The sequence below is a fragment of the Vicugna pacos genome, chromosome 33 (assembly GCF_048564905.1).
Source record: "Vicugna pacos chromosome 33, VicPac4, whole genome shotgun sequence".
NCBI classification, from domain to species: Eukaryota; Metazoa; Chordata; class Mammalia; order Artiodactyla; family Camelidae; genus Vicugna; species Vicugna pacos.
Window position 1 is genome coordinate 8158265 of NC_133019.1, and position 23741 is coordinate 8182005.

Genomic DNA, 23741 nt, shown 5'->3' on the forward strand with positions numbered 1-23741 from the left:
CTAGAAAAGTCTTTAAACATGTACCCTGAAGGTTCCTCTTATTTTACAGATACATTATGGGAGCAGCTTGAGCTGTGATTTTCCTGAACTAGCACCTCATCCGTGCTGTGATTTTCCCAATACTATTGAAACATGATTCACCAATTCACTGTTTATCTTTGGATTCTTGTTATCTTTCCAGACTTTCAATTCTATTCGCTTCCAATTTTAGGAAAAAATTTTGTACAGGCGGCTTTGCTACCACATTGTGGTGTATGTAAAATGTTTAGAACAGAAATAAATCTCCAAAGCGAGTCCTTATGCCAACCATGTAGAGAAACAGATTTGCCCGAAATTGTTGTTAAATGTATCCATTTCTGGATACAGCCATCCAAGAATGCAGTGCTCATCTAGTGCAAGCAAGTAAGTGAAAATTAAATCCTCCAGTGATTATTTTAAGACCTGGGAATTTTACAATGCTTATTCAGTTTCAAAAGCTTTTTTAAAAAGTAAAAAATATTTAGTAATATTGACATTCAGTAGTAAACTATGGAATGTTTTCGTCTTAGCTAATGTTTTTGTCTTACCTAATGTGTAAAAGCACATATCTGATATTTTAAGATATTTGTGATGGCAGGATGTTCAGCAAATTGATATACTTGGAGTAAGCAGCTTTGAGAAAGTGTGTCTCAGAGTTGCCTGAGTTGAGTGTTTCTGGACTTGGAGGATTTCTTTCTTTTTTTTTTTTTTTAGGTTTTCTTACTTTTTATTTATTTATTATTGTATTATTTAATTATTTTTATTTTGGCAGGGAGGAGGTAATTAAGTTTATTTATTTACTGGAGGCACTGGGGATTGAACCCAGGACCTCATGCATGCTAAGCATGAGCTCTACCACTTGAGCTATACCCTCCCTGCAAGGATTTCTAATTAGTGTCTGATGCTTTGTTAGAAGAAAATTGGTGATTTGTTTTACTTGAATAGGCACATATAGAAGCACTGTCATTTCTTAAATTTTACATATAAACCTTTTGCTAAACTTAGAGATTTTAGAAATAGTTTGGAAATGGTATCTCAAGATTTACTGGTGTTTAGTCCAGCTTGAATTCATTTCAGTAGAAACCGAAGTGTTTATACTTTTTTTTTCTTATCAGAAAAATGAGAAAGAAACACAAGTAGATAAATTTATTTTTGGGTAACTTCAAGAGTTTCATTATGCTAAGAAAGGGTAGCACTCATTTAAGAAATTAAGAGATCCAATATAAAACCAAAAAGAAGTTTAAAAAAAATCAAAGATGAAAGCAAAAGGTTTTATTCCCTAGTTCTTATTCAGCCCCAATTTTAACTGATTTGAAAATAAATAATTAAGATAGGTTTTCTTCTCGGAAAGTAAAATAAGGCACCGTAATATAATAGGGCCCCATATTTTAAATCCTGTACAAAGCAAACATGGACTGCAGTTAGCTGATGACACTAAGTCATCACTCTCAACGCACAACAGTTGGGGCTGGAGTTTCTCTTCTCTGTGTGGGTTCCCTGGCATCTCTGGTCCCCAGCACACATGTTGTCTATACGATGTGAAGGACTTTGAAAGCGGCCACAGCCTGTTTTTCCCTTTCGTGTCTGTTCCGCAGTATTTCCAGCAGTGAGATTTCAGGTAAAGTGCCTTCTTTTCCAGCATGGGTTGGATTTTTTTTTTCCTTTGATGCTTGATCACTCAGATTTGAGAGTTTGGGTTTGGGGATGGTCTTGGCGTATTCCAAAGCCTAAAAGTATAAAGATAACATTTGATTTAAAATGTGAAGGGAGCCCTGGATTCTTGAAATAAAATCTCACCTTAGGAGAGGTTTATTGACATTGTAAATGGAGACTATTGCTACAATCACATACTAAGACGCGGATGGTAATGGAGATCAAATGGAAAATGCAAATAATGCAATATAACACACAGTTCAAACAGAATTAATTGGCCACATAAAAAAATGCTGTGGGGGCAAAAAGGGTTCAAGAAGGATATATAGTTGTGTTTCTGGATGTTTTTCTTTATAAAACTGAGTTTTATTCAAGTGCTTGGAAATAGATTTCTTATATGTTCAATCTGTTTAGCTTCTGGCAGTCTTATTAAAACCAAACTTCTATTAAGGAGCTCTTAACAGACCTTTCCATCCAAAGAGGATGGCTTGAGACCAAAGACATTTCTGGTTGACATGAAATTGAGTCTCCATCATTACACCAGCTAGTCTCGCTTTTAGGCTTTCAGAACTCTGGCAAGTATTTAATAGCGGTTGAAAGTTATTTTTTCTTTTTCTTTAGTAGATCTATAGAAACCTGGATTCTCAAAAAAGGCAGTGATCTTTTTTTTTTTCAGTGATGTCAGTTCTGAAAGGCATTACAATAAAAATGAGATCACTAGATACAATTTCTAAATCTGCTTTGGTACCAGTTTTATATTTTGATAAGGGTTTCTTGATAGCTAAAATGGGAATGGGTAGTATATGTGGGTCCTGGAAGGAGAAAAATCTCCAAGACAGAAAAACTCCAGACTTCTCAGTGTGTGTAGGTGACTTCTGTTGGAATTTCTAATTATAGACTTGTTGCCTTGAATCTCTTCATGAAAAAATAATGGGTTGGAGAAAAAAGAAAAAGTGGCACCATGGAAACTCAATCAAGTGGATTGAGGTCTTCAAGGTCTGAGGAAGAAAGGCAATAGATAGAAAATATGATGGTCTGTGAAATAGAACATGAAGTACAAATTCCTAAAAGCACCAAAGGGTCACTTGTCCCTCATGCAAAGGGTCCCATGTCCTCGCTGGGATGAGGCACAGACTTGCACTCCAAGGCTCGGTGTCTCCATAGAACATATTTCATTCACATTGCGACTTAGAGTTGGATGACCTCTGAGAGGGAGAACATTCTGTATTTTTTGAAATCATTTTTCTCGGGTGGAGGAACCTATATATTACCATCCCCGAGGGAAAATGGAGGGAATGAACCTGAGAGAAGCAACGAAGGACTTTTCTCTGACATAGGTACCCACTGACGGCAAGGAAACACTAACTTCCTAAAACTCATTTAATGGTGGAGAAGGAAAATGATAGTTCATCAGGTTTCTAGTTGCTTCTAAGAAATCACCTAACCATTCGATTTTTGAGTGACAAACCTGAAATACTAGGATGGAAACACGTGGAGGATTAAAGATAACAGTGAACTTCAGGGAAAAAACGGGGCTAACCTTACAGCATCCTATGTGTGCCTCCCAGTTGTACATCAGTATTTGTGAATGTTGAGGAGCTGCAGGAATGGTAGTTAAAACATCCTCTGTGTTCCAAGCAATGTGGGGAATTTATTAAGCCAGGAGGTAACAAAGGTTTCCTTTTAGTTCTAATTGAAAAGATAACTGCCTTGGTGAGAATGTCTTACCTTCTGCCGAGGGATGGCGGATTTATTTTCAGGTTTTGCACTTTGTGGCTTTGAGAGGGTGGACAGCGTCTTCATGTTGTACTCCTTAACCTGTTTTGCATATTCCTTCTGCTGTATTAATTTCTGCATCTGTTCAGAGAAACGAAGTGAGGATGACTCACTAGGTCCTGCTAGACCTCTCTGTTCTCTCTAAAGGGACGCTAGTTTTAGTGAGCTTGGTACGTTCTGTCAGCAGCACGGGGGAAATGGGATTACCGCCTGTAAGGTGACTGCAGGGAAATGGTTAAGTTAATGTTTCTCCTAGAAACAGTCTCTCTCGAGGGGGAACATCGCCACAATAGCGCACCCAGTGCTCTCTTAACAGGGGCTAAATCACATTCAGCCTCTTCTTTGTTGCGTTTACCCAATTTATTTTCATTTTGGCTTCCAACTTTGAACTATACTCTTTTTATGCCTTGAGTGCAACTGCAGTTAAAACACATTAAATGAAGACCTCCTTTCGCTAGAGGGAAGAGAATAAAGTGGATGCACTTTTCATGGGTTGGGAGACTCTTACCCCCTAAGTGTCTTCTCTGTAGCCACTCTTCAATACTATCAAGAGAACTCTATTGGGAAAGACCAACAACTGTATAACACACACCTCTCTTCATGTGCCCGCGTCCCACTTTCCTGTTTGGACTTTTAAAACTCGCTGAAAGGTGGATACATAAAACGACATTGGCTGAGTAACTTTGTTTCATGGTGAAAGGAGTGCTTGGGTCTTATTACCAGGGCTATTCAGAGTAGGCCCTAGTTCGGGGGGTGGGGTATCTTTATACAATTGTGCCGAGAGACCAGGGGCAAATCCAAGTCTGCATGTACAGCCCACTCACTTTGTCTCTGACGGACACGAGGTCAGGTCCCAGGCCGCCAAGCTTCACGTCTCTGTTCTGATAACCTTTCAGCTTGGAACTCTAAAAATTCAGTGAAGAGACAGTTTCTTTTAAAGACTCGTATGTCTCCCCCAAGTTGTCACAGCCACATGAGAAGGGGAAGAAGCAACATGCAGAAAGGCAGCCTGTGTGGACTGCGGGACAATGGGTGGATTTCCTGACAACTCTTCCGTTTTAATGGTGGCCATCAATCAGAGTTGCTTTGGTAATTTGTAGCTGGTGAGCCAATGTGTTTTGACTTTTCCACTTCTGCGATAAAAACCCTGAAATTCTGAAAATTATAAATAAAAATTTTTGAGTGAGTACAGTGCTGTGTTGTTAACGTTTTTAACGTAATGGGTACATGACCACTTGAAGAAAGAGTACACTGTCTGATGTCATCATATTCAAAAGAAAGTAAACATTTAAAGGTTGAGAGTCTAAGCAAGACCCTCTGAGAAACTCATTTATTCCGTGTGATCCTGGAAGTTTTGAAGGATACAAATAATCTTACATGATCCCTCTTATGGCTATTGCTTATTTAAAGGGACAGAGTAACAGAACGAGGCAATTTAATTGTTAAATTATGACCCGTGAGCATAGTAATAGGCAGAGAAAACACTAATGCCCTCCTGACTGCAGGATAGATTAAGATATTCCACAAACTCCTGCTTTTGATGTTAGATCTGACTTGCTACTTGCAGCCGATGCCCTTGTGGGGAAACTAAATCCTCTTTTCTTTGAGTTTGTGGATGCACTTGGCTGTCTTCCTTGGGAAGGGTGGGAAGGACAATACCAGAGACGGTCTGGGTGACCGTAGTGATCTTAGGGCACATCTGAGTTGGTGCTTAGAATGGAAAGAGGACAGCCATGCTGTAGAGGCGGCCGTTCTGTGCTCAGTGTGCGTGGCACGACCTGTCTATATGCTGATGACAAGGCCTGTTTCTAAATTTTGAAAGTCCCTGTCAACGATTAAGTCCTAAGATATACAACATATCTAATGTGCCCTTTCCTAAAAACTTGGCAGAGATTAGTCCAGAGACTTTAAAAACAGAACATTTCAACAGATAGTTACTGCTTATAGTTCTCAAATCTTTACAGTGGGGTTACATCCACACGTGTATCAACTGTTACAAGAACGGGTTCTACTCACAGTGCCTATTGACTGACCACCCCCCTCCCCCCAGAGGTCAGACCAATTAGCTTCTCCATTGCTGCTTCCCAGGCTCAGAGCCAAGTACTCCTTTCCCCAAACGCCAGCTCTGAGCTCTGGCCCATGAGACATGAGTGAAAAGTGTGCAGGGGTAGATAGATGCATCTTGGAAAGCTTTTATTCAGACTGGCACAGCCCCTCCTCCTTTCCCTTTATCTTGCCTAAAATGTGGATGTGATTCCTGGAGCTGGAGCTGCAGCTGCAGCAGCAATCTTGTAGGCGGGGAAAAGAGAGAACCAGAGAATCACACAAATACTGATTCTGATGATTTGAGCTGTAGAACCATCAGCGCTAGCAACTACCTGCTTTTGGATTCATTGTATGCAAGAAGAATGAACCCTTATTTCTTAAGTTGCTGTAAATAGTAATTCTGTGACTTGTAGGTGAAGGCAATATTTCCACGGTCCTACAAAAGTTTTATAGTACATCCTAGTGCTTCAGAGTGTCATTTAGGCAACACTTCTGCACTGTAAGGATTACAAGTTCTGTAAATAGAATTGGCCTGGTTAGAATGTTCAACGTTTAGAGTCTTTCAGGGCATCTAATTTTGAAAAGTCAGAGAAGATCCTTTCTTAAAGAAGCCTTTGGACTAAAATAATTAAAACATTAATAACATTAAATTGTAGAGAAGAAATATTGTTCACTGAAGGCATTTCAGAATCATAGCTCTCTTTTAAGAGAACAGAGTCATCACCCAGCAAAACCCCGGCAGCTGCTTCCAGCCCTTTAGATGGGTCTGTTCAGACATTGATAACATTGTCCCTGTGCTACAAATTATGTTGTTAAGTTTTTTCACTGAGCAGTTTAGCGATACATTGTATTTCCCTGCCATTAAATGTTTTCTGAAAATGTGATTTTTATGTATAACATTCTGTTGTCCAGTTAATGGTTGAATTATTTAGCTATTCCTCGAGATGCTGAACCTTTAGGATGTCCCCGGGATGAGCGCTGTTTGTGGGCTACTCTGATTGTTTCTTTGAGATAAGTTAAGAGACGGGAGATCATTGATGCAGAATCATGAACGTCTCCAGGGCCATTGACGAGGACTTCCACTAACAAGGTGTAAGAATGTTCTTTTTGTCCAAACCTTGATGACGCTGGGTATTGTCACATTTTAAAAGCTTTGGTAATATTTTTCATTGAAGTATATCTGATTTACAATGTTGTGTTAGTTTCTGGTGTGCAGCATAGTGATTCAGTTATACACACATATTCTTTTTCATTATAGGTTATTAAAAGATATTGAATATAGTTCCCTGTGCTCTACATCAGGACTTTGTTGTTTCTCTCATTTACATCTAGGAGTTTGTATCTGCTAACCCCAAACTCCTAATTTATTCTTCCCCTCGCCCTTTCTTTCCCCTTTGGTAACCATAAGTTTGCTAATTTTTAATAGGTGAATGAACTCAGGTATTCTGTACTTTGCGATCGCAAATTTGTCCTTTATCTGGCATTTGCCATCTGTTCCAGTGTTTTGCAATCACTAAGTTATTATCTATTTGCTAAAGTAAACCAATAATGAAAAAGGAGAGAATTCCACTCACATCCAAGTCGTAAATCCAATTTGTCCAAAACTGATGAGAGAGAAATGATCAGTGCCCAGAAATCACATCCTTAGTCTGAAGCGGCTTAACTTTAATCATCCCACTGACTCACAAAAGACATGCTGTGAAGCATGAATAATTGCTTATTGCGTCCTGGTTGCAGTTGTCACTACCACCTTGAATAAACAAACATCACAGAAAAACAGCCGAGGGTCTTAGCATGACAAACTGACAGGAAGGAAAGTGTTTGGAGGTGGCCCTTCAGGCCACAAGAAGGGGCCATCTCCAAACGCCATGGACCCCTTGACAGGATGAGCTGCTTCTAGTGAAGGAACACTTCCCGAGGGAGAGCGGCAGCTCCTAACAGAGTTTGTTCTGGGTGACTGGCAGTGAAAGTTCCTGGATTTACTTGTTTGCCTCAAGTAATCTTTGGTTGATTCTCAGTGCTGTAATTTTGTTTGATCTCTTTCCATCAAAAATCTTTGTAACAGCTTTATCGAGACAGAATTCACATACCACAAAATTCACTTATCTGGAGTTGCACGTGAAAACATCACCACAATCCAATTTTAAAACATTTTCATTATCCTAAAAAGAAACATGTTCCCACTAGCAGTCACGCCCCTCCCCTGCCCCCACTCCAGCCCTAGGCAACCACTAATCTACTTTCTGTCTCTTCAAAAGGCTTTCATAGTAAAATAATCCTAAGAATTAACTTTGGTTTACCTCTCTTTGGCTGTTACAAGACCAAAAGGTCACAATAGCACGATGCCCCCCCCCCAATTTTTAAATTAAATCAACAATAATCATCTCCTTAGGTCTTAAACACAGTGGGCAAATAAAAGCACGTTTTCAACAAATCCCTGATGGGGTTCGCTGCTAGTCTTTGCATGAGATGCACGCGGACTGACATCACCCAATCCTGCTCCTCTGAACAGGTGTCCACTCTTCATCACTTTAGCAGAGTTGGGCATAGGATTTCCTGCCAGTCACTAATCGCACCTCTGCTGAAGTCAGAAAGTTGACTTTTATAGTCAACCTGGGGGGCAAAAGGTGCCTGAACTGAAAATGCCATTGACTGTCCCGAGAGGACTTGTTTCAACTCTGAGATGCTGTGCCCTGCTGTGGGGGACACTGCAGGGCTCTCCTCCAGAACATTCCTCAGATGTGTAAGGGTGAGAAAGTTACTCAAAAACAGGACGGAAAACAATGCCTCAAATACTGGGGAACAGCAAGTGAAGGAAATTTGCTCTGTGGTTGCTAAACTTAATCCAAATAAACCTCTTCTTAGAAGCAGTCAAGCAGCAATGCCCAGATTGTCTGTGACAGCAGACACATGAGTTAATTACGGCAGCTCAGCTCAGTGCAGTCGGCTGTCAGAGGAGCCCGCGGGCACTTATTTCTGCGGCGGGTCGTGGTGGGTATTCCTACACTGCCCGTGTTCATCTCCTGCCTGACTTCTGGATTCAACGGCACGGACAAAGCTGAGTATTCACAAATCAGTCACAACAGAGCTGCCAGGAGAAAAGGAACCATGCTTGGGCCTCTTATCTTGACAAATCCTCAAATGTTTCATGTGATTCAAGTCGATTCCCTTGGAGACCATGAGATTTGCTGTGACTAGGAAGCCGGCACAACTGAGTAATGACTCCCTCTGTCTGGGGCCCTGGCTACCTGCTGTCCTATACAAACAGCTCGGTTCTCAGTCATGTGAGCTTCTGGAATAACTTTCAGGACAAAAGAGTGCTGCTCTGTCAGATGTGGGCTGAAGGTGTTGGGTGGAGAAAACGGTTATCTGTGGACTGTAACACCCCTGAAAGAAAGCAGTCAGGGAAGGATTTTCCAAGCTGGAAAGAGGGCTTGGGAAGCAGTGACCGGAAGTTCTCTGTCTTCCTCTTCCTTGCCCTCCCGACCTTCGCTGTCTGGTGATACAGCGGGCACTGGGTACTTTCCTCTGCCTTTCGTGATAAAACGTGAATTCAGACTACTAAGAGGAGGAGGAGGAAGGGAAAGGAAACTAACATTTAGTCGATGTCTATGCTTAGCTAGGCACTAAGCTGAGGTTTTAATACATGGATTTCCTCCATCCTATGGGGGTCCCTAATTCTTGCCCAGGCTGTGGTTTGGAGCTGGGGTAATCCCCAGTTTCACTATAAATGAGAAGAAATGTGTTTCTGGGATCATAAGTAACTTACTTTTCCATGGAAACATCATGACATAAGAAGGCTCCCCAGTGCTCTTTCACTCCTTCCTGGAAACCTTCCTCTTTGCCTCCCACCCCCATGTCCCTTATTTAACAACATAGACCTGGAGGGGGAGGTTTAGTGCACAAGGGTGCTAGTAGTAATGGTGAATCTGGTAGTAAACAAAGGACTCAGCAAAGATCAGCAAACATTTCAGAAAAAGCTCAGTCATTGGCTCTCATGGGTGTTTTCCTGCTGGAGCTGAGGTGCGATGAGGAGCAAGAAGAGTTCTTAGGGGGCGGGGGCTGCGCTGGAGGTGGGGTGGGAAATGCAGCGGCAACGGGGACTTCCACTCACTCAACCCTCCTGTCCCTTCTCGGATACGAGAATGTACCTGGGAGTCTCAGGCTAGGCTAGGGGTCGAGGGAGGTGTGGAGAGCTTTTCTGAGGGTGTCGTGTTTAAGTTAGCGCATAGGAGGACAGCTGCCTCTCTGTGAATGTAGACCCTTCCCTTAGATGAAGCAAAAAAGGAGGTGGAAAAAAGGGCGTCCCTGGCAGCAGCAACTTCCAGGGGGAGGAAGAGAAAGAGAAGGAGGAGGTGGAGGAGGGGAGGGAAATTCCACGCAGTGACAGGGGCTCAAGTAAGGAAGTTCCTCAGGACTCGGGGCCACCCAGCTGTGGCCGCAGCTCAGTAATGATCATCCCTATTCCAAGCCTGTGATGAAGGGAATGAAAATCAACGTCCATGTGTATTATCAAAATAAAAGGTTACGTGGTAAAATGCTTTTATTACCTTAATGCTGCTGCTTTTCCGAGGCTTCTTCCCTTTTTCCAGTTGAAACAGATAGCCTTCAGAGTTGCTACGGCTAATGTTCATTTGGTTTCTTTGGCTTCTCCCTGAGCTAAGCTGAGATTCACTTTCCATCCTTGACAGTATGGGTGGAAGTGTGACGCCGGATAGGGCTCCTTCGTGGGGCTGCACCTCAGTCAGCTGCGTTAAGGCTTGCTGATGCTGTTCCATTATCTGGGCAAGCTGTGAGTCTGGGGAGGCTCTAGCAGGTTGGCTGTCAGAGGAAGAATGAAATTTCCTTAAAAGCAAAAAAAAAAAAAAAAGGCACAAATCCATTAATAAAACCTGGATACATAGACTTTTAGTGTGGGGGGTGTAAAGCTCAGTGGTAGAGTGCCTACTTAGCATGCATAAGGTCCTGGGTTCAATCCCCAGCACCTCCATTAAAAAATAAACCTAATTACCCCCCAAATAATTTTATAATTAAAAAAAATTTAAATTAAAAAATAAGACTTTCAGCATGTCTTTATGAACCATTAATTTGATGTATTTATCACTCCCTGATCAAATTAATATCCTTTAGCTTAATCTTTTCATAAATACATTAATTTCTTAAAGTCCTCCTCTTTTTCCTTTAGGATACTCTAGCTCTTACTTAGAACTGTCATTTAATGCATTCACAATAGAAAAAATACCATTAAAATCAAAGACCTTCCTACCACAAAATAACTGGGAATGTTGGATTAGATTAAACCAACATCCTTTAAACTATGTAGTTGTAAGAGAGACAGGGAATCTTCAAAGACAAACTAAACAAGAATTAAAACTAACGCAGATTTTGGATAAGCTGAAGGTATAGCTTTCTTTGAGGGCGTTTTGGACCTAAGTGCTTGAGTTTCAACTTGTAACACTGTGTGGAATATGTGAGATTGTGGCCCTGTGTGAGGCAGGGAATCCCAGCTGAGATGTCTGAGTGAAGGCTGTAACCCTTGAAGAGCTACACCCTCAGTAAAAAGGAGGATTAATGAAAAACTCATTCACCAGCCTGGAGAAACAACAAAGCAAGCCCATCTGTCTCAGTCTAGGCCCTGAACTGGAGAAAAAAATTCCATGTGAATATTTATGGGACCATATTTGGGGTTCAACTTTACCCACATAATCATGGAAATCTAACATCAAGAAATTAACATAAAGATGATCCTGAAGGAAGGATGCCCCTATAGTATCTGGCAGAATCAAACATAAAAATCCTCTGGAAGGATACGTTCCCACCCAAGCCTGCCTAGGTGTCTACAGATGAGATGGTTAAACATAAGTTCACAATCCAAAATCCTACAACATATGAGGAAATAACCCACCATGAGAGTCAGCAGACACACAAAAAGGAGCAGTAGATTTCTAAGAACTTAAGATAACTATTAGATAACACTTGTAAATAAGCATAATATTAAAGACATGAAAGAAGAAATCAAAACCCTGAGAAATAAATTCTGAAAAAAGAACAGGAAAGTTTTGATCAGAATTGCATAGAAATTTTAGACATGAAAAACACTATCACTGAAATTTACAATTCAGTGGATACTTTAAAGAGCAGACCGAACAAAACTGAAAAGACTTATAAATTTAGAAGAAATTTCTCAGAAAGAAGCACAGAGAGATAAGAGATGGAAAATAAACAGAAACACAGCCTAGAATAAGAGAATGGAATATACAGCCATTTGGTTTTCTTGAATGGAAAATAGAGCAAATTTGGGAGACATAATATTCAAAGGGGAAATGGGTGATAATTTTCCAGAATTTATGAAAGAGATGAACCCTCAGATTTAGGAATTACAGAATAATCCCAAGCAGGATTACAAATTTCAAACCGACGCACATCACAGTGAAGCTTGAGAACACCAGAAGTGGAGAGACCTCAAAACCAATAGGAGAAAAAAAGACAAACTGAAAACAAACAACAAAAAAGGTAATTACATTGAAAAAAAGACTTTTCAAAGAAGTCCAGATGCCAGGAAATAAAAAAAATAATGTTTTCAAAGAGTTTAATGCTTTACCAGGTTAAACTAGAATTCAAGACAGAGAGTAAAGCAGAGGAATTTCAGGCAAGTTTACCAGTAAAATGCATTTGCTGAAAGAACTTCTAAAGGTTCTACTTCAGGAAGAAAGAGTAAAATGAAAGAGCGTGGGGCAAAGACATGAATAAACAATTGGTTAAATTTAAATCGCACTGACAACACACAACAAGAATGAAAAGCAATGGTTGATTTTGGAGATACAAGGTGCTGGACAAAAATAATCTGTATGATGCAAAGGGTGACTGGATTAGAACAATCCAGTGATTTCAACCATGGAGGATAACAGAAATACTAATTTAACTCTAGACAAGTTAGGTATGTAAGTTAAAAAAAAAAAAAGAATAGAGAATATATGTTTCCAAATCAGTAGAGGGAAAAAGTAATAGAAAATTCTGTCAGTTCAATAGATGATATTACAAAACAAAGAAGCATAGAAAAAGTAGGGTGGTTAGGAAGGACAAATTAAGAGTAGAAATAACTTCAAATATGTGAGTATCACACACACAAAAATGTGAGTAATTTAAAATCTGCCCACAAATAACAACAAATGAAAAACCAAACAAATAACCCATATGAGCTAAATAGTTTTACAGGAAAATTCTACGAAATCCTCAAGTAACAGATAATTCTAATTGTATATGAAGTGTCCCCAAGGATGTAAAATGGGGGAATTAAAATTTTTTAAGGCTGGTATAATCTTGAAAAGATATCCAGACGGAGCCAGTGGCAGGTTGGAAAATTTTAAGCCAGTCCCACTTCCTGCATGTGAATTTAATCCTAAATCACAAATTCTAAGTTTGTGAGTGTTAACAAATCAAATCAAGCAGTTTATTAAAACAGTATGACAAGTTGGGTTAATCCTAGGAATAAAAGGATAGTGTAATATTAGAAAATTTATTAATACATTTAGCAACATTAAAGGCTTAAAGAAGAAAGAATTTAAATTGATGCAGAAAAAGTATTTGATAACATTAAGCACGTATTTATGATGGAAGTTCTTTGCAAGAAAGAAGAATAGGAGGAAATTTCCTATCTACATACCTACTAAAAATGAAATATTTTTAATGGCAAAAATGTTAGAAGGACCCCCTCTAAAGACAGGAAAAAAGGCAAGATTGCCTGATATCTGTCACTGTCTGTTTTAGGAAGCTAATTCTGAATCTTACTAAAGGAATATTCCATACCTCCAAGTGTAGCACTCAGATGTCTTCTGATTAATTCATTTATGTAAAATTATCTCCCTACTTTGAAAATAAGCTCCTTGAAGGTTCCCATGCATCGTACTTCTTTTGTATCCTCAATAGCATTTTAGAGTTACTTCAGCCATATCAGCTGTGTAATAGACATGATTGAATTACACCAGTGATTTTTAAAATAACTTTTCTTTTTTCTAATTATAGAGGTAATGTACCTACATTGTAGAGAACTTGGACAACTCAGAAAATATACAGGATAAATTAAAAATAATCCCAATCATAGAATATGAAAACGAATATATGTATGTATATGCATGACTGGGACATTGTGCTGTACACCAGAAATTGGCACATTGTAACTGACAGTACTTCAACTGAGAAAAAAGTCCCAATCTCTCTCACCAGAGATACCACTATTGACATTTTGGTGCATTTTTCATTTTCTGTGCACATTTTAACATAGCAGATAGAGCTTATACTCCTTAAATGTAATTGTTGTATCTGACTCTTTACTTTTTCCTCATAAGCATAATTTTTAATGGTTGCACAATATTAAACATTATAATTTACCTAAACATCTCCTTAATAAAGAATCAATCATTGCTGTCATTTCTGTAAGTGATATTTTTACACATATATATTTTTCTGTATTTTATTTTCTTAGGATAGATCATTATAGGGTTGGAGATAATTTGTTTTCTCCAGACATTACTTGCAGACTTCAAAATACACTGATCTGTTTTGACTGGGTCCCTCTGTCTTTCGCTTCTCCCTCCAACCTCTGGTTTAACTACAGTAGGAAAAGTAGAGGAGACAGGGAAGAAGAAAAGAAATACATCAAATGTGGACTATTTCAGGCAGAAATCAGAGCCAAGGATGTTGTGAGGTGAATTTTCCCTCTTGCCTGACCATGGCCATGAACCCCCTCCCTGCCCCGGCCCGCCCCGCCCCATCCCCCTCTCCTGTGTTTCTCCAGCAGTCTCATTTCTCTAGAAAACCATTTGAGAACAGGGAACTCTTACCATAATATTTCTAAGTTCTTATATTTTGTTTCCGTATAAATCTGTCTGGGTTGCTTCTTATTTTCAGTTGATGCGTTAATATCTATGTTAGAAACAGACTGAGAGCCTTTCTGGCTAAGGGATGCCTGTTTCCTAGGAAGTTTATGAAGGTAATCCATATTGGAAAGACTGCTGATGTGTGGCTGCTGGTACAAAAATCTTTTCTCTTCTTGGTCTTGGTGGCCTCCTTCTCTATGAACATCTGTCATCGAGTGATATCCAGTAGAATTTTCATGGAGTACCCTGTCCAAAGCCTGCTGTGGTGGAGCCAATCTGTCAGAGGTTACTTTGGGACCCTGGCTTCTCAGAACACTTGAGTGTTGTAACTCATTGTTCGGGCCGTTCACCATCACAACTGTTTCATGTTTTATGGAAGCATCAGCAGGCTTACTTTGGTTTTGCTGCTGCCTGGAAGCGTTATTCTGCTTTCCCTCACTGACAACCAGCTCTTCAGTCACCAAAGACTTCGGGCCACGCTGGTGTTTCTGCTTTTTTCGAGGCTTGTGCTTGGCTGGTCTTCTGGAAGGTTGCTGGCCGTTGGTTGGTTCAGAAGATTGACCTCTTGGACCACTGCTTGATTTTGCACTTTCGTATTGAGACCAGTGTTCCTTGTAATCCTAAAAAAGATATTTTCAGTTAATATAACGTTAAAAGATCAGTGCTCTTCACAAATTTTAAATAAGTGTTCTTTTGTTTTGTTTTTTAAACTGGGAGCTGAGACATCTAGGAAAGTGACCATGGAACTGAAAGAAGATAAAGGGAAGGGTCCTCTCCTAATTTCAGGCAATGAGAGAGTGATTCCTCCTGGCAATGTCAGGTTATGACTTTCCAAGAAAGGAATAGCGTAGTACGGGCATTATATTAAAGGCAAGTCTTTGACTTAAAATGTTATAAAGTATGAAGTATTACCAAACGAGGGGGAGGGGGGATAGCAGCTTTCCCTATGAAGAGCCGCATCCAAAGGAAGCGCAAACCAGCATCAAAATATGCAAGTTTATTTTAACTAAGATGAATATTAAAAAAAAAAAATCTTAACCAGAAAGAACATCAGTGATTTGCTTTACCCACCAAGTACAAATTCAGTATGAAATACAATTCAGATTATCAGATCTTCTTACTCATACAGGTCAGAAGCTAGAAATGACCTCTCCACCAGATGAAACAAATTAGATTTTATTCAGAGGATTATAAAGGAGCCTGTGCTGTGATGGGACATCTGTGAAACCACAAGGGTTGTTTTGCTTCTGTTCCTTAATATAGCCTGTACTTAGGCAATCAAACATCTGGGGGAAATATTTCAATTTCAGGACAGTCTTTATGCTTTCCAAAGTCTTGTAACAACAAAATGTACTCCTGGTATAATAGATACACTATGTAACTATATTGTGCTCAGCCATTTAGACATTTCCCAAGGAATAAAGCACTCATTACTTCATGAAAAACTAGCTGAGTTGAGGCCTTTGGAAAGAATGATTAAATGCTTACTGAAAACAATGACGACCATATGCCTCAGTGTTCGATCACTGCAGTGTATTTCTTCCTTTCTGAACGTGCACACGAACAGCCTCTGTGGCCTGTGTCTGTGCAACGGAAATTGAAAAATGCAAGTCACCCAGATCGTTTGAGGGAAAAAAAACTTCGAGATGAATAAATCGTGTTTTTGCTTGAATTCGTTTTGGCTTGCTGTGAAGAATGATCAAATGACTGCGGTAGGTTCAACTTCTGTTTCCCTTTTCCAGTATAGTCGCTAAGAGTCATCCTGTTCCTGTGTAATATTCAATGGTGTTCTGTTTCTAGTGAAGTCTCATGATGATGATAAGGTTGAGATGATTAAATTTTAAAGAGTACTATGCAACGTTACTTCTTATGTCAGATTTTAAAGGAAGAGTGGCTTATTTGAGATTTAGAGTATGTTCTCTTTAGAATCTGAACTTTCTGGAGGGCTGGCCAGGTTTTGATTAGCTCCCCTAAACTAAATTTTTACCTGCGGTGCCGCAAAATGGAAAACCTTCCTTTTCTGGATTTCAGTTAAGAAAGGTCCTTCCTTTCATGCAGTGTATTGAGCCACTTGGGGGAAATGTGGGCAAGGAGGCTCTGCAAATAGACAGCCTGAGAGCATCCTTGCTTGTAGTAGAGCTGGAAGAAAAGTGCTATCTTACCCTCTTAAAGGTGTGTTCGTGAAACACAGACTCCTTTCATGGCTCTCATCACTGTTCTGGAAGGTCAAAAAAAGACACCCCCCACCACCCCGTTTGCTGTGAACTATAAATATTTATTGATGCTGTTAATGTCCTCCTTTTCAATATCTGTTCAGCTTTTTAATTGCTAGAAAAAGAACTGACCAGGAACTCTTTTTTGGCCGCCATCCACATGTGCCTGTCCCAGCTGTCTCTCCTCCTTCCCACCAAAAAAACCGATCAGGAGTTTGCTTTTTTTCCCTAGGGTACCAGACCCAAAACCTTGGGTTGCCACTTGGTCTTAATCATGTTACACCTTTGCTGCTGACAGCTCAGATTACAGTCGTACTCTTCGCAGGGCGCTTTGTCAACAAGGCCAAGGACTCATCATTCCATGAAACTCCAATTGTCTCAAGTGTTAAATCTGCTCTTCACATACGTGTAAGCGCCCAGGGATGGCATTTCAGTGCCCCCGGGATAGAAAGGCATTCATGGGCTTGATGTGATTTCTCTCGCCTTGCAAGCAGCCTACTTGAGATCTGAGGTTTACTAAAGATTTATTACCTACAGCTGAGGCATCAGGTGTCACTCTTTAGGTGGCAAGACCCGAGTTCCCCGAAGTTAATATACAAAAAGCCGTTCTCAGGCTACTTAATCTCCATCAGCACTGAAATCCTCTATTTCATTCCTCCTCTCTGTGGGGTTCTTTTGTTACCAACACTCACAACCAGTCCGTGCTACATGCACTCAGAGTAACTGCTTAATGGCACTAGGTTTTCCCAGCACACACACCCAGCAGAGTCCTGTGGCTGGAGCGTCAGCACTGGGGACTCCTGAGGCCTAATGCCCGGATGATAATTTCTTAGTAAGACCCGTACTTAGTTATTAATGCTCCTTCATACTGTGCCATCCAAGGGAAGTTTGCCCCCAACCCCGTGAAAGGCAGCGTCTGGCTGTTTCTCTTTCACGGACTTTCCTGTTCGCATGGCATAAGCAGAGGGGACAACGCGTGCTTTGATCGCAACCAAGACGTTCATTTGCTTTAAAACAAAAGCCATTCTTGTTCTTAGTCACCCAGACCGACCCTGGGCACCTGGGGTCGTGCCTGGGCCCCCAGTCAGCTCTCACACAGAGAGGTTTCTGTGGTGTGTGCGAACAACAAATCACAGTATCTTTGAGTCTGAGTTATACATTGAATCTGGGAATACTAAGAAAATTCAGAGAACACATTAACTGGCTGTAGCTTTCAGCACTGGTATGGAAGGACTCTACCTCCAGGTGAATGAAAGCAGCACTGCTCTGTTGCTAGTGCTGAAGGCAAAACCAATTAGTAACTCTTTGGAACGGTGGGACGATTACTTACCATGTGATGACAAGAACTTTGACATTAATCAGTCACAGGTCCTACCTCTCTCTCACACTATCAATCCTTTACCTGGTCTAGAGAATCAAGAATTATTGGAGAATTATTTAGAGGTAAGAAAGAAAATATCCTATTTCATCCTTTTGAACCCTTACTTAATTGGGGGAACTTTCTTCTCTTCCTATGGGACAACATGCTCCTTTGAGGGGTGAGGGGCAGGAAGATCTTCTGCTAGAGCGAGTGTGCCCCCTGGCACTGGCCAGTAGGGTCCAACCCTTAGCTAAGTACTGTGTCCAGTTCTGTACACAGCAGAGGTGGGATTTGGGAAGCCTGTGAAGATTCACAGGAGAGCACAAAATGATTCTGGACAAGACTTACGTGGACAGGTTGAGGGATGAGGGATCACTTGGCTTGAAGCAAGGATCCCACGCATGTACGAGGCACTTACACAGACAGTGATGAAGATGACCCTCAAGTCTAAGTATTTTCAAAGTGAAAATGCACAGGCTTATATTGTCTCTGGGACCGTGTTTCCAGCATATCCTCTTTCTTCTCTTGTCCTGACTCCAGTTTCTCATTCTCTCCAGCGTGTCAACATGTATCAGCCTCTTCTATTACAAAAATGACACAGTCCCTCCCTTGGTCTCATTCTCTAATGAAATCTCATCTCCTCATCCACAGCCAAGCGTCTTTACGTGGAGGCTGGGCTTCATGTCCCGTCTCTTGTTCTGCCCTGCAGGAGAGCACGTGCTCTCATGATGCCCCTGAAACTGCTTGGCTCAGCCCACCGGGGACCTCTTAGTTGCTAAATCCTGTGGTAACCATTTTCTTTAACTTCCCACTTTTTTGAAACCTACATAATTACTTCAAACTTTCAGAAAAATGGCAAGAACAACACAGAACTCCCAAATAGCCTCACTGATTCACCACTTTTTAATATTTTGCCACATTTCATTATTCTCTCTCTTTTTGCATCTCTCTGTCCATATGTAGACAAACACAGAAATACATATCATTTATGTACTTAATGTTTGTCATTATTACTGAATTTGTCTGAATCATCTGAGACTTGAATATGTGAGTTTGTGTGCATCATTCCATTCTCATGGTACCTTTTTACTATATTCTGTGCGGTACGGAGTTTGACTCTGTTCATTGATTTCTCTTTCTTGAAATTTTCATGTCTCAGGTTTTATGGCACTGTTTTATTCCGGTCAGCTTTCTGTCTCTCCAGCAATCCCTTCGTAGTCTCTTACATTTTCTTCTCTACTTCTGCTCACCCTTAGCATTCTTACCATCCTCTACAGGACCCTGGTCTTGACCCTCCTCTCTTCTCCCACCACCTACGACTCCTGGGCCAGATCAGCAATTCCCACAGCTGTGACCCACCAGGGAATTCTTCTGATGCAAATGCATGGGCTAACTCAGATGTCTCTCCTGAGTTCTAGGTCCTCTTCGACACTCCTATGCACCTCTAAACTCAACATCAGGCCACCCTCGGCCTCCCGCCCTCTCCTCTTTCATTCCCAGCACCAAAGCTCTCCTTTTCTTCCTCTGTGGTGTTGGTTCTGCTAATCAGACACTTAGAAACTGCTCTGTTTCTCTCTGCCATGTTTACCTTGTATTGAAGCAATTGCTAAATTTGTTAATTCCACTTCCTGACCATCTCAAGGCAAGGGCTGAGGGGGAGCCAGTACTGTCCTGACTTGCAAGGAGCTTAATCCATACGATACATCTGCTGTACTGAAAAGTGGGCTGATGGTACGTGGAGTGTGTGACCCACAGAACGAATGCTGCCACCCTTCCAGTTCTCACATCGTCTCCTGCAGAAATGACAGCCAAAGTCACCTGACTGACCTCGCTGTCTCTGCCATCTTATTCCTTTCCAGTCTATTCTTCAGACCTGGGCTGGAGGGGATTTTCCAACGTGCAAGACCCGTGATGTTATTAACCTGCTTAAAATTTGCCAGTGGCGTCCTGCTCTCCGTAGGATAAAATCTAAAATCTTTCGATGGATATAGAAAGCCTTTCCCCGGCCACTAGCTAACCTGCCCAGCCCCATGTCTCACCACTCCCCTCCCTCACACTTCCCCCTTCAGTTACTGAACTGTAGGCAATACTCAGGATATACTATATTCTCTTGCTCCCATCTGTCTGCTTGGCATACTTTGCTTCATCTTTCTAGGGTCGGCTCAAATGCTGTCTCTCTTCAGGAGGCTTTTCCTGTCTTTCAAGGGCAGAATTAGATGCTAGAATCTTTTAGTTACACTGTATTTTACACCTACCTTCATATCATGGCATTATAATGATTACATAACTACCCACTACCACTAAAGTTTTGAGCTCCCCAAGGGTACAAACCATTTTTTTTTTAAAAAAGATCTTTCATCAAGTTGTATTTATTTTTCTCAAGAGTTTTTTTTTTTTTTAAAACACGTCTTTGGGGCCAGGCACCTAAAACCTGGTACCTGTAATATAGTAGGTACTCAATAAATATTTGTTGTATGAATTATTTTAATTTCACATAAAGATATTCTCTTATTAGTAAGAGTTATTCATTGTTAAAGTAGGTTTACTAAGGAATATGTAGATACTGTGAAAGTATCTAAATCTTTCAAAAAAAATTTTTTTTTCCCCAAAAAAGATTTCTTGAAATGAGGCCCATTTTTACTGGGAGATTCACTCAATGACCTTTAAATACTGCCTTAATCACCCATTAAATGCTGAGCATCAGCTCTGGGCAAAGCGTTTGCTAGGAGGTGTAGAGAGACAACCAATGCTGAGGTTCAAGTTGCTTATAGTGTAGTTGGTACAAAAGAAACAGAGGCAGTGGCTGATGTCCCCATCACCTCGGATACCATGTGACTGACGACAGCTCCAAAAGGAAGCAGGCTTGGGGAGCAGCACAGAGCTGGACAGCATTTGGGAACTGTGATTTTTTTTTTTTTTGCCTCTGCATTTTCTCCATGCCATTCTTCTGAATGTTTGCAGAGTGAGAGGATGATTTTCCTCTAGGAAAGAGGACCTTGGAAAAGTGCGTAGGCTTGGTGGACTGAGAAGTCGTGTCCTGGGTGGACAGAAGTCACTCTTAGCTAGAAGGAGCTGGGAAGCTATTCTCAGGCATAAGAATGAACCCTTAAGTGATAAGCAGTCAGGCACACACATCACTTAGCTTCAGCAGTAACCCCTGACACACTTAAAATTCAGTCTAGCAGGTGACCTTTAGCTGTTGGGCCTTTTGATGCCATTTGTCTTCAGGGTCGACGGCGGCATTCCCAATCTCTCTGGCATTCTGAGTAGACGCCTCCTCATCAGTTACTCGGACGGGGTAGGAGATCTGAGGGTAAAACATATACAGCGTGGTAAGCGGGGCTCAAGTCTGTGCACTCTAGAAAAAGGTCCTACAGGGCTGCATTTTATTTATTGTTCACTTCAAGGATTCCTTTCAGACCTCAGGGACCTGGATTGTTCCCAAGGAAAACGGGAATTAACAGTGTTTTCTCTTGCACGGATGATGTGAGAATTGGTGCTTTGAGGTCAAACTACTAATTACTTTAAATGCTCAATACGTACTCAGGGGACCCGATTTTAGAAGTTATTTAAGCTGGATGCTGCAACTGATGTTTGTGCCTAATGAAATAACGAAATAATCCTACCCTCCAAGATGATGAGAAGAACAACAGAGGTAGCTATTCAATAGACAGTGCACACTCGTGGCATGCCAGGAGCTGGCTGTGCTGAGCTACTTAGTAAGCAACACATTAGTTAGTCCTCACAACAATCTTACCAGGTGTGTATCTATTATTATCCCCTTTTTGCACATGAGAAAACTGGGGAACAGAGAGGTTAAGTAACTTGCCCAGAATCAACAGCCAGTAAGCAGAGGAACCAGGCAGTCTAACTCCAGAGACTGTACCCTTAACAATTTTGCTAAACTCGTTCACTTATTAGAAATGTCATCTTTGACTTGTAGAATTTGTAGTTTTGGCACCCAATGAATTAGAATGATGTAGATGAGAGGTTCTCAACTTTAGTTAGATATTAGAATAATCCATGAAGCTTTTAGAAATATTAATGCTCTGGTCCCATCCCAGACCAATTAAATCAGAAACTCAGGGGTGGGGGTGGCCCCAGATATTGGTCTCATACTTTAAAAGCTCCCCAGGTGGGTCTAATCGGCATACAGGTTTGCAGCCCATGTTGAAGGCAGCTGTGTGGGATTGAGGTCCCCAAATTATTCATTGGCTTTAGGTTCCCAAGTTTTGGAGGCCCTCACTGCCTCCACGGGCTACCTGTTTTAAATCAAGGCATTAGATTGTCTCTGTGCTATGTAGAATTCTCACCACAGGGGAGCATTTCAGAAAGCAAACAAAGTTATATGATCTTAATGTTGGAGAAGATCTTGGAGCTTCTAATACTTCTGCACCATCCCTGGTAGATGTTCATCCACTCACTGCCTAATCACATGCCCCTTCTCCAGGCCAGAGTTACCTGCTTGTCAGTATTCGTAAAGGTTTAAAGGTCTCCTATGGACTCAGGAAGAGAGAAGGACTCAGGTGGCTTGTGAAGTCTCTTTCTGGGGGAGACCTGCTCCTTCCAACCACCCCCTGGAGTGAAATGTTAGCTCTCTGAATCTCTCTTTCATCAGTGATGAACAATATTTTCCATCCTCGAGAAACCTACATGCTATAGGGCTCTCCCTTGTAAGAGCAGAGACACGTCTGCCTGTCATTTCTATCCTTCTGCCCTTTGAAGTGACATAGAATAAGTCAATTCCTCTTTCAGGAAAACGGCCCTAACCTGGTAGAAGCTGACTAAGATGTCTTCCCCGAGCCTTCTCTTCTCAGAGGAACTCTCTCAAGATGTTTTTATTATTCCTTCCGGGACAGGTTATTCAGATCGAGGTCCTGTGGCCACTCTGCTTTGTCACGGGCAAAGTCTGGTCTCCCTCTTTCTGAACTGATGTACTTAATTAAAACATTTAGATTCAGGATTTTATACTTGTTTTATTAAATTTCTCCTGGTGAGATGTGTAGTGTGAGAACCACCAAGGTGTAACCCTGAAAAGAACATGAGATTCACACTCAGTCATGGTTGTGTTTAGATTCTCCCTCTGCTGCTGCTTTCATTTCGGACTTACGCAGGCTGGTAGTCAATACAGAAAGAGGCAAGAATACTTGTTAAACTAGGAAGCAGGCACTTGACGATGAAGACAACCTCAGCCCTTACCACTCAGTGTGGCTTCTCTGGCACAGGAAAGGCATTTTATTTCTTTTGTTTTGGGTGTAACCCAAAACCCTGTCTCTACCTGAATGCTCACCTATCACAATTACCATATTCATACGTACAGATGAGGCAAATAGACAGTGTGAAAGTTTCAATACCTACAGGTTGATCTGAAAATGAGAAAAAAATGAAAATAAACCTTTTTCACATTTGAGTTGTCCCGGCTAAGACAAGGAACAAAGTGTACTGTTGGATCATGGAATTTTTGGATTACAAATGTTAAGTAATCAACGGGTTTTGAGATTACCTACTTGGCAAATGGAAAACTTCACAACACCATGGAACAATTTAAGTTGTGCTGGAATGGGAAGTGTAGAGCTACCGGTGCTATCAAGGTCAAGGAATGATTCTGCTCATGTTTCCATCTCTCAGCCCCTCACTGGTTCGAGAAACCCTGGATGACTACGAAAACATTAGGTTTTACAATTCTGGTCATCATTTTCTCAAAGGCTTCAATCCCTTATTGCCATGATGTTAAACAGGAACACAATTCATTTAAAAGAAAACTCAATTCTGTCCTGAAGGAGAAATGAAGGTCAGGAC

The 23741-nt window shown here is 41.0% G+C and overlaps 1 protein-coding gene across 8 annotated transcripts in view; it reads right to left on the reverse strand.

The window, feature by feature from the left end:
* The window catches only part of JHY (junctional cadherin complex regulator), a 53208-nt gene that overhangs the window by 1270 nt on the left and 28197 nt on the right, over positions 1 to 23741 (reverse strand). For 2 of the 8 annotated variants that reach the window (XM_072953945.1, XM_072953946.1), the window contains exons 4-9: positions 21133 to 21249; positions 14334 to 14989; positions 10044 to 10338; positions 4272 to 4352; positions 3400 to 3528; positions 1150 to 1745 (exon numbers count right to left, since the gene is read on the reverse strand). In XM_072953945.1, the coding sequence (XP_072810046.1) occupies positions 1548 to 1745; positions 3400 to 3528; positions 4272 to 4352; positions 10044 to 10338; positions 14334 to 14989; positions 21133 to 21249 (1476 nt within the window). In that variant the 3' untranslated portion in view covers positions 1150 to 1547. The other 6 variants (XR_012066598.1, XM_072953947.1, XM_072953948.1 and 3 more) reach the window with 6 other exon arrangements.